Source organism: Tachypleus tridentatus, chromosome 7 (assembly GCF_004210375.1).
Source record: "Tachypleus tridentatus isolate NWPU-2018 chromosome 7, ASM421037v1, whole genome shotgun sequence".
Taxonomy (NCBI): Eukaryota; Metazoa; Arthropoda; class Merostomata; order Xiphosura; family Limulidae; genus Tachypleus; species Tachypleus tridentatus.
This window is the reverse complement of record NC_134831.1, coordinates 183,514,665-183,526,517: the sequence shown is the minus strand read 5'-3', so window position 1 is coordinate 183,526,517 and position 11,853 is coordinate 183,514,665. Positions and strand designations below refer to the sequence as shown.

The window sequence follows — 11,853 nt, the reverse complement described above, 5'->3', positions numbered from 1 at the left end:
CAGACGTAACTTCTAAATAAAGTTCTAACAATAGATTACCTGGTTCCTCCTAGTGGTTAAGATAGATGTAAATTCAAACTAAAGTTGTAAAAGTAGCTTACCTTGTTCCTCTTAGCGGTCAAGACACACGTAACTTCGAACTAAAGCTGTAACAGTAGACTACCCGGTTCCTCCTAGTGGTTAAAACAGACGTCTCTCATTGTTAATGCTTTCCTTATCAAGTTCCTTAGGTGTCTACTTGCTTACTAGCCTGGAAAACTCTCATTATTTGCAGTGACTAGTAGAGCACATGCTTCAGATGACACGGTTCCTTAACCTGTGTTGGATATACTCAATTAACTGTTTGTTGCTCTACATCTAGCATGGGCTACAAGAAGAAGGCTTTCTTAAACTTAATCTGATACATCAAGTGAATAGCTAACTTGGTTTTTCCTAATGGTTAAGAAAGACGTAACTTCTGACTAAAGTTCTAACAACAGCTAACTTAGTTCCTCCTAATTGTTAAGACAGACGTAACTTCTAAATAAAGTTCTAACAATAAATTACCTGGTTCCTCCTAGTGGTTAAGATAGATGTAAATTCAAACTGAAGTTGTAAAAGTAGCTTACCTTGTTCCTCTTAGCGGTCAAGACACACGTAACTTCGAACTAAAGCTGTAACAGTAGTCTACGCGGTTCCTCCTAGTGGTTAAAACAGACGTCTCTCATTGTTAATGTTTTCCTTATCAAGTTCCTTAGGTGTCTACTTGCTTACTAGCCTGGAAAACTCTCATTATTTGCAGTGACTAGTAGAGCACATGCTTCAGATGACACGGTTCCTTAACCTGTGTTGGATATACTCAATTAACTGTTTGTTGCTCTACATCTAGCATGGGCTACAAGAAGAAGGCTTTCTTAAACTTCTTAAAATAAACGACTTTGTAGTTTTAATTATTTAAAATGTTTGTACTGATTGCACTAACAGTATATCCTTATGTTAAAAATCACGTGTATTTATTATCATTTTACATGTATTTTAGTAGTAATAAAGTGTTGTGTTTATCGTATTTCCCTTTTTTTAATATTATGCAGCTGAGGTAACACAACACTAATCACAAGTAGGTCTTACCAATGTGGATGTTACAGACTTTAGTATTGTAGATATCGTGGTCTGTCTTCGTACATCTGTGCAAAATCCAATAAAACTTAACCTTACCGGATTCACTCTGATATTGTAAACTATGGAACAGCTGCGTAGATCCTGGGGTGGATGGAGGTATACATCTCCCCTTCATTTTAGTTGAGGGTATATTGCATACAATCATCACCCCCCTACAGTTTGGTTTGTTGAATTGTTTTATTCTGTCACAGGCCTACAAATTGTGTGTTTGTTCTTGTGATTCTCGTGTTCTTACCAATCGAATTACATAATTAGGCCTAGACGTAGGCTTTTTCAGTAGCCGAAATGTACATCTTCAACATAGGCGTGCTTCTAAGCTTTTCCATCTAAGCGATAGTTCGTAAGTATCAGTCAGTAGGCCTAAGTATACATGCAAGTATCGTGGCAACAAGATTTTGTTTGTTTGTTTGTTTTTGGAATTTCGCACAAAGCTACTCGAGGGCTATCTGTGCTAGCCGTCCCTAATTTTGCAGTGTAAGACTAGAGGGAAGGCAGCTAGTCATCACCACCCACCGCCAACTCTTGGGCTACTCTTTTACCAACGAATAGTGGGATTGACCGTCACATTATACACCCCCACGGCTGGGAGGGCGAGCATGTTTAACGCGACGCGGGCGCGAACCCGCGACCCTCGGATTACGAGTCGCACGCCTTACGCTAGGCCATGCCGGGCCAGGCAACAAGATTACTCTGTGACTACATGTTTACAGCTTTCAGGTTAACGTAATCAGAGATTACCAATTTGTAAATTGAAGAATCCACGTAAGTGGTTGAAAAAATTATACCCCACCCCATTGGGTGTAAAATATCTACGCCCCTGCTATAAAGAATAAAAAAAATTAACTCGAATTCCTTTCCTATTTGGTCAGTATATATTCGTTTGTTAATTAATGTAATTTTCTTTCGTAGTTAAAAGAAGCCAAAATTATTCAAAATTACAGAATACAATATTTTGAGAGAAGTGTAGTATTTATTTATATTTCTGTATTATAAAAATGACATTCCAGGAAAATGCAATACTATGTCTAGCTAACTTTTCAAGAAAGTGCGGTATTTTGTTTATCTACCTTTTGTGTTATAAAACAGAACATTCCAAGAAAGTGCAGTATTTTGTCAATCTACCTTTTCTATTATAAAACAGTACATATTAAAAAATTGCAGTGGATTGTCTATTTACCTTTACCCCAGTGTCTCAGCGGTATGTTTGCTGACTTACAACGCTAAAAACCGGGTTTCGATGATGATAATATAAAATGCCTATATAAAATCTGTTGTGGAATACGAATGTCCAGTAACATACAACATGCCTCACATCTTTGTAAAACTTGGCTTGAGGTTGTTGTTGTTATTAAATACAAAGCTACACGAGGGGTTATCTGTGCTTTGCCCACTATAGTTTCTGCCATTGTAAGTTCGCAGACATTGCGCTGTGCCACTTGAGTCTACCCAACTAAAAGCAGTACGAATTGCCTACCGAATTCACGTCTATACAATCGGCTCTTACTTATAGAAAACAAGAAATTCAACGTCATTATACTAAAATAAGACCAAAACCCGAAATAACCTATTCAATGTTGCACAAACACCCGCCGCCTCATGGACCAAGTTTTTCCTCCCTTAAATCACATTAGTCACAAAACAAGCACTCACTAAAACAACCAACATGAGAGTTTTACCTTGTGGCTCTACCTCCCTCTTTTATCAGTTTAATGGCCATAAGAAACAATGGACCAAATATATTCATTAATAATCATGTGTATCTTGTTTATATTATTCAATGTGAGGTTATGTTCTCTATTTTACCAATATATTCAATGTTTAGTAATTTTATAATTTATGTTTTGTATCTATGAACTCTATAAACAAAATATGTTGTAAATTTCTGTTAAGTATAAAGTTAATTACCATGCATATAATTGTATGTAAAATTGTAATATGTAACTGACCTTTGTGATGCAATAAACTCAAGTTCTGGCTTTGTGTCTTCTTTGGGACGTGATGCGCTGGTCTACATGAGACGGGTCTCTGCTGTTTGGATCTGCTGCTCGTGATCGGTTTATCGATTTCAGGCAGAAAGTTTTAAAACACCCTTGTCAAATCACCATCAAGAAGACAACTCTCCTCCTTTATAGTTTTTCTTCACGCCTGAACCACGACAAATCAACTTATCAGAGAAACAACCATAAACCCATCAAAATTACTGAAAGCCAGAAAAGGGGCGAATACAAAATCATTCATTTTGAGAACCTCCCGGTTTTCTGACAAACCTAAAATAACTATCAAGTCTTTTAACTTAGCTTGAAAGAATAAAATAAAACTGAAGGCCAAACTGGTAGCTACACTGACAGTATTGATAAGAATGTACATTAAATATTCAGTTAAATAAGCTACGCATTGATGTTTTGTTGTTGTTGTTTTATTCATCATAATACTCTAAACTGAACAGAAACTGGTTAACCAGTGAATGGATATTTGCTGTAAAATTCTTATCAACGCTTTAAGTGTAGCTAACACTTTAGTCGCCAATTTTGATTTCATTTTATCACATCCAAGGTGTTTTGACAAGAAACTAATACAAAGAAACGATGAAAACCTTTGAAGTAAAATTCATATAAACCAGAAGAACTCTTAAACAACCCTAAAACCTCCTTTCTTAAAACTAAAGCCAATCTCTACAACAAAACTATTTTACTTATATCACAATCTCTTAAATAACTAGGACCAAGTAGTAATCAGTTAATGATAGTTTACTTTGATGTTGAGTTCAAATTTAACTGTATTTTGTATCATTATCAATATACCATAAATTTCGTTTCTAAACTATTAAAACCAAAGATACAGTAATTGTCATTTGATATTTTGCCACGTGCTCTACAGTGATTGCGAGTATTTCACAAGTCAATGGTTAAAGTAAATCACGGTTATCACCCTAATAACTGTGATAAAAATAATCACTATACTGGTTATTTTCTGGTTTCAGTGTAATCTTCATTATAAATATTACACATTCTGGTTCTGTCAGTTTTCTCCTTTTTAGATATCTTAACACAAAATCGTGGTTATGTGTTGTAGTTTTATTAACTCAGCTAAATATTACTGTTAGCATAAGCTTAACCGCTCATCCAACATCCTCCATGCATCGGAGTTCATTGACTATTCTTTGAATAATTTGTACTTAAACACGTAATATTCCTTCAGATTTTTCTCTTCCCTTCAAAGAAGCTGTAAAAATCTTACTGCATACAAAAGAAATAAACGCAAAAAAAGTACTTTTATTGTCATAATTACTTTAAAAAAACACCCTGGCTTTGAACCCATAATTAAATTATTTATAATTTTTTTGAAATGCATAGTTGTTATGTAATATTTTATTACAAATTCACTTGTACTCACTCACTTCTATTTCTTTATTCAGTAATCAACATGAACAAATATTTCTGTACAACTATCAATCAGATAATTAGCTGTAATAATGCTGTCACACCTAATCGTCTAATAAATACTGACTGAATTAATTTATCTCGGTGTTTCTTAAGTTTATAAAACGTTTAACCTCATTCAGATAAGACATGAATAAATTGTTTATTTGGAAGATTTTACACTCACTTCAATAGCTCTTTGGATTTCATTTCCATGTTGTTCTTTACAGTGTGTGATATCTTTGATGTTTACTAAACACTAAATTTTTCTTAACATGTTATTCCCATATACTAGTCTACTTGACTGATTACAAAAATTTTGATAATTATCAAAGAATTTATATTCTCTATATACGAATTTTTTTTTTTCTCTCGTAACAATCATCATAACTACATGTGCAAAAATGGCTCGATTGGGTTGAGAAAATATTTTACATGGAAGAGCGAAAAACGTTTCGACCTTCTTCGGTCATCGTCAGGTTCACAAAGAAAGAGGTAACTGACCGGAAGCTGACCACATGTTTGGAAGGGGTTGTGTAACTGAATGTCGGAATGTAAAGGGCGGTGTTAGATGTTTGAATATATAATTTTATTTATTTTATTATATTAATATAGCTATAAAGGCGTTCCTTTATATTGGTTTATTTTGGGTTTAAATTGTTGTATAAGTAAGGCTTCTTTAATTTTGCGTTTGTTTATGTTTGTTTCTTTATTTAGTATTTGAGTGTTTTCTATGGTTATGTTGTGTTTATTTGACTTGCAGTGTTCGAAAACGTGTGAAGGTGACTTTTTATGTCCTTTGAATCTGGTTCCCATTTTCTACTTGTTTCTCCAATATAGACGTCGTGGCAGTTATCACATTGTATTTTATAAATAATGTTGGTGTGGTGTTTGTCAGTGTAGTTTTACATAGTATAGATCTCAGTTTTGTGCCTGGTTTTGAATAAATTTGGTATCAACTGGAATGTCATATTTCGTTGATAGTTTTGCCAAATGTTGGTTATTTTTCTGCTAATGTCAGGAATATATGGTATGCAGCAGTATATGGTTTCGTGATTTTTGATTCGTGATATATATTTACTTTTGTTGGTTGATTTTGCTTTCTGTCTCGGTGTGTGCGTGTAATGTTTTCTACGGCTTGTGGAGGAAACTTATTGATGTTGATGAAGTATTGTTTTATTTTGTCTAATTCATAGTTAATTTTATCTGGTGAGCATAGTTTTATGGCTGTGTTTATTTGGTTTCTTAGTATGTTGAGTTTTTGTTTTGTTTCATGTGCTGAGTCCCAAAGGACTCAACTTCATAATAGCACCTAGGTACATTTCAACTATAGAAATCAAAACATGTTTAGAAAATCTTGCCAGGAGACTTGTGATACTTTCTACAGAAAACAAAAACAAGGAAACAACCAACAGATAGAAGACAACTTAGATAATTTTATCGACATCCAAGAGCCAAACTTCCCAGGTAAAATTAAAATTTATATTTTCCAGAAACACCAAAAACAACATCTTAAACGATTTTTTCAAAGAATTGTCTCACAAAACCATCAACCATCAAGAAACCAAATAGACACAGCCATAAAACTATGCTCACGAGATAAAATTAACTATGAATTAGACAAAATGAAACAATACTTCATCAACATCAATAAGTTTCCTCCACAAACCGTAGAAAACATTATACGCACACACCTAGACAGAAAGCAAAATCAACAAAAGTAAATATATCTCACGAATCAAAAAATCACTGAACCATATACTCCTGCATACCATATATTCCTGACATCAGCAGAAAAATAACCAACATTTGGCAAAAACTAGTAACGAAATATGACATTCCAGTTAATACCAAATTTATTCAAAAACCAGGCACAAAACTGAGGTCTATACCATGTAAAAACTACACTGACAAACACCACACCAACATTATTTATAAAATACAATGTGATAACTGCCACGACGTTTATATTGGAGAAACAAGTAGAAAAATGGGAACCAGATTCAAAGGACATAAAAAGTCACCTTCACACGTTTTCGAACACTGCAAGTCAAATAAACACAACATAACCATAGAAAACACTCAAATACTAAATAAAAAAACAAACATAAACAAACGCAAAATTAAAGAAGCCTTACTTATACAACAACTTAAACCCAAAATAAACCAATATAAAGGAATGCCTTTATAGCTATATTAATATAATAAAATAAATAAAATTATATATTCAAACATCTAACACCGACCTCTACATTCCGACACTCAGTTGCACAACCCCTTCCAAACATGTGGTCAGCTTCCGGTCAGTTACCTCTTTCTTTGTGAACCTGACGATGATCGAAGAAGGTCGAAACGTTGTTCGCTCTTTCATGTAAAATAATTTCTCAACCCAAACGAGCCGTTTTTGCATAAAAATTTCTCTACACGTGGGTGTTTATCGACATCACTAATCATTTCCGTATTAAATTAAAAAAAAATATTTTAACCTTAATTACTACGTAAAATGAGATATATGGGACAGCTATCATGTATTTTTTTATTATAAATCGGAGTGTAGTCATTATTATTACTTTAATCAGTTTCTCTAAGATACTGATCATCACCTTTTCAGGTAAGTATCTCACGATATCTATTATTCCAATTTTAGTCACACGCATCAAAACAATTAATATGAATAATGAAGTTAAACATATTAATACGGCTATCATGACAATGTTCGTCAAACATCTGCTGAGAACCATCAGGATTATATTAAGGAAACAACTTAGGATAACCACTATAAAGACATTATTTGAATGTTTTAGTGCATTTATCATGGCTGAGGTAATTAAACAGATTAGGAGAACCACCACAACTACGTTAATCAGGTATCTTGCGATATTCATCATGGATACGTAATGTAGTCGTCGTAGGTCAGCTACCTCAACTATAATCAGATATATCAAGATATCCGTACAGATTTCTTTAGACATATATTTTAAAGCATCTTTCATATCTTCCATGGTTTTACATTTACTGGAAGCCATCATTACTTTAATTAAATAGCATATAGAAGCCATTATTGATGTTACGATTAAACCCCTAAAGAAAGTCAAGATTATGATATCCCTCCAACAGCATATTAGAAGCAACACAAATACATGAGTTAAACACTCCAAAATAGACATCATTATAATGTCAACTCAAATCTTCCAAAGAGCCTTTGTAATTATGTTAGTTAAATTAATATTGTGAAATATACGCCGCAGTTGTTTTTTTCACAGAGACTTCGATACTTAGTGTAGTGATAGTTTGGTTCCTAAGATACGGTGTATATTGTTGAGTATTTCTAAAGTAGCTTACTATATTGTTGGAAAGGACACAAAAGCTGATGAAGTAATAATATTTCATATTTATCATTATATTAATGGTTTATTCTTATATTTGAGCCTTTCTTTACAGTAGTTTTTCTAACACGTGTGTATCAAATGTTATTTTGTACATTTCGTTGCATTTGTTATTATTTAAATCTGTTCATTCTAAATTTCCGATTGAACAAAAATTCTCTCAACGCTCAGGTTGCTTTTTGTCGTTTAAATGCTATCAAATATATATATATATATATTTTTTAGATGTTAACGCTCATCATCAAATCTGTTTTGAGATGCAGGGTGAGAGTGGTCGCTCTTATAAATTTGTGAGTTTATTAATCTTGATATTAAAATTCGAAGTCATTTGGGTTAAATAACAACTAGATATAGTCTGATTTGTAAATAAAAGAAAGATGGTCACAATTTAAACTTAAAATTTAAAATGTGTTGATTTTACAACAAGGTTTAATTTTTAAATAGGCTTAACATTGTAACGGTACTTTAGGCTTTGTTAAAGATAAGCTTGTGATAAATCGTGGAACAGGATAAATATATTTTTATATTAAGTAAATATAATCTAAAATATAGTTTACTAAAACTGTTTTTCTCTTCGTATTTTATTATTACAGCAAAAAATTAGTGAACTCAAGTAACTGTAACGAGCCTATTATAAAAGTTTTAATATCTTTTGGTGTTTTAAGAATTAACTTTATTACTTCAAGTAAGATCGCTAGTTTAGATCCAGCCTATAAAAATAGGTAGATTATAAATCAGACTACAATATTTTGTTATTAACCTCACGTATGTTGACAGTTATACTAATTTATAAAGTTCTATATAGCTAAACTTCATTATGTTATTGTGAAGAAGGAGTAGAGATAAAAAAAATAATGTAATTGGTTCTTAAATGTTAAGCTCAGTAGTAGCTGTTAGCAAAAGATTATGCTAATTAGTATTGATAACTGTAAGGCTGCAAGTATCAATACAACGGTTAAGACTTGGAGACAAGCGTTCAAAGAGTTTGTCAGATGTAACGAGCACAGTGACGGGATTTCATTTGGGAGCTTTGGACTGGCAGGTATTTTGAAGGAAGCTAGTAATGAAGATGTGCAATTTATGTGTAGAATTTGTAAATTGGAGATTATCCTCATTAAAGAAGAGGCAGGTAAAGTGTAGACTGTGGAGAATGACAGTAAGATTTCAGGAGGAGCTTAAACATTTACATGGAAAAGATATATCAACTAACATTGACAATCAGGAAGGCAGAAAGAACACTATTTGACTTAAAAGTTAGGAAATTGATCATAATAATTCTGTTCTGTTGAAGAATAAATTCCAGTGTTTTACTTCTGCAGTTGAGGAACTGTTGGATAGAAGGAAAGCCAAAGATTGAATTGCAGTGTTCCAAAACGTGTGAAAGTGACTGTTTGTGTTCTTTGAATGTGGTTTCCATTTTTCTACTTGTTTCTCCAATATAGAAGTCGTGGGAGTTATCACATTGTATTTTATAAATAATATTGGTGTGGTGTTTGTCATTGTAGTTTTTACATTATATAGAACTTAGATTTGTGCTTGGTTTTTGAATAAATTTGGTATTAACTAGAATGTCATATTTTGCGACTAGTTTTTGCCAAATGTTGGTTATTTTCTAATGTGTGAAGGTGACTATTTGTGTTCTTTGAATGTGGTTTCCATTTTTCTACTTGTTTCTCCAATATAGAAGTCGTGGGAGTTATCACATTGTATTTTATAAATAATATTGGTGTGGTGTTTGTCATTGTAGTTTTTACATAATATAGAACTTAGATTTGTGCTTGGTTTTTGAATAAATTTGGTATTAACTAGAATGTCATATTTTGCAACTAGTTTTTGCCAAATATTGGTTACTTTCTAGGTTGGTTCTAAGGTCCATGTTTAGAAGACCTAGCCAGGAGACTTGTGATACTTTCCTCAGAAAACAACCAACAGAAAGACAACTCTGACAATTTTATTGACTTTCGACAGCCAAACTTCCCAAAAAAATTAAAAATTTATATTTTCCAAAAACACCTAAAAACAACATTTTAAACGATTTTTTCAAATAATTTTCTCACTAAACCGTCAACATAATTTCACAACAGAAAGCTAAAAACAATCTTACAAAAAGAGACATTAATTCCATTAAAAACCTAAAACAAGACAAAAACATAAAAATTTTAAAAGCAGATAAAGGAAACGTTATAGTCATAATGAACATGAATGAATACATCCAAAAAATAAAGAACATCCTATCGGAGAAAAAACAAATTAAAACCAATACACACAAATCCAACAAAGACACATGAAATGCAACTGAACAAATTACCACTAAAAATGAAAAAGCCAACACAGTTTCAAAACTTTATTCCTACCTCGCAAGACCGACTCACACACACCACAAATATTCGGCATCCCCAAACCTCTTAAATTAGATCATCCAATATGACCAATAACATCCACATATGAATTGTTTAATTACAATCTTGGTAAATACAAAGCATGGGCATTCTCCAAATATGTAACATCAGCCAACTCATTCATCAAAGACTCTTTTAATTTCAAGTCTAATCTTAATCAACTTAATCATAAAGCCTTAATGGCCAGTTTCAATGTTATATCCCTCTTTACAGAAGTCCCAACCACTGAAACCTGTAAGATAGCTTTAGAACTCTGTATTCGAGACTCTAACTCATCAATAGACATTCCCAGCAACCCTCATAGAATTCACAACAATGAAGATAAACTTCATGTTCAACAACCACAACTATATACAAACAAATTGCCTAAGCATGGGCAACCCAGTATCACCAATTCTAGCCAATATTTTTCTGACACAAGTTGAAACACAAGCAATGAACACAGCATTACATCAGCCACTAAACTGGTACAGATATGTAGACGACACGATTGCGAGATTCACATCCACACAACACACGCTTAATTTTTTTAATCACATTAATTCTATATATCCCAACATTAACTTCACATATGAACAGAAAGAAAGCAATCAAATATCATTTCTTAACTCAAAATTACAAGAACCGACACGCAATTTAAAACAGAAATCCACCTAAAAATCATCCATACCGGACTATACATACCTTGGGACACAGCACATGAAACAGAACAAAAACTCAACACACTAAGAAACGAAATATGCTCACCAGATTAAATTAATGATGAATTAGACAAAATAAAACAATACTTCATCAACATCAACAAGTTTCCTCCACAAACCATAGTTAAATATAATACGCACACACCTAGACATAAAGGAAAATCAACCAACAAAAGTAAATATACCTTACAAATAAAAAAATCATGAAACCATATACTGTTGCATACCATATATTTCCGATATAGGCAGAAAAATAACCAACATTTGGCAAAAACTAGTAACAATATATGACATTTCAATTAATACCAAATTTATTCAAAAACCAGGCCAAATGTTTATTAGAATTTCAGTCTTGGTGTCTCATTTATGAGTTGGAAATTCTTTAAAAAACAAACAAACAAAAAACGAAGCTGTTTTAGATCAAACTATTCAAACTGAAATGTCTGTAAAACTGTTAAATATTGTTTATTGTATAAATATTAGATATGTCTCATTACAAGTTAAATTGATAGGTAAGAATAAAAGAAAAATATATGTAAAAAATTAAAATATAATGAAAGATGAAGTAAAATATGATATGATAAACTTTTTACGAACGCTAACAAATAATCACTAAAAAGGAATCATTTATAGAGATATTTATTCAAGTAATTTTTTGTACAATAAACAATGAAAACATTAATTTTTGAAACTGTACACAGCTAAGACATGATTGACACTTGTGATAGATAATTTATTCCAAAACATATTCTCTTTCTCAGTGATAAGTTTGTAAACATTGAATATAATA

General features: G+C 32.3%; 1 protein-coding gene across 7 annotated transcripts in view; it reads left to right on the top strand.

Annotated features, from left to right (window-relative positions):
• The first annotated feature begins 7,839 nt into the window (after positions 1-7,839).
• Positions 7,840-11,853, top strand: part of LOC143257438 (uroporphyrinogen-III synthase-like) — a 48,275-nt gene continuing 44,261 nt past the window's right edge. For 5 of the 7 annotated variants that reach the window (XM_076516127.1, XM_076516129.1, XM_076516123.1 and 2 more), the window contains exon 1: positions 8,189-8,253. In XM_076516127.1, the coding sequence (XP_076372242.1) occupies positions 8,221-8,253 (33 nt within the window). In that variant the 5' untranslated portion in view covers positions 8,189-8,220. Of the gene's footprint in view, positions 7,953-8,188; positions 8,254-11,853 lie in introns of those variants that run through there. The other 2 variants (XM_076516125.1, XM_076516124.1) reach the window with 2 other exon arrangements.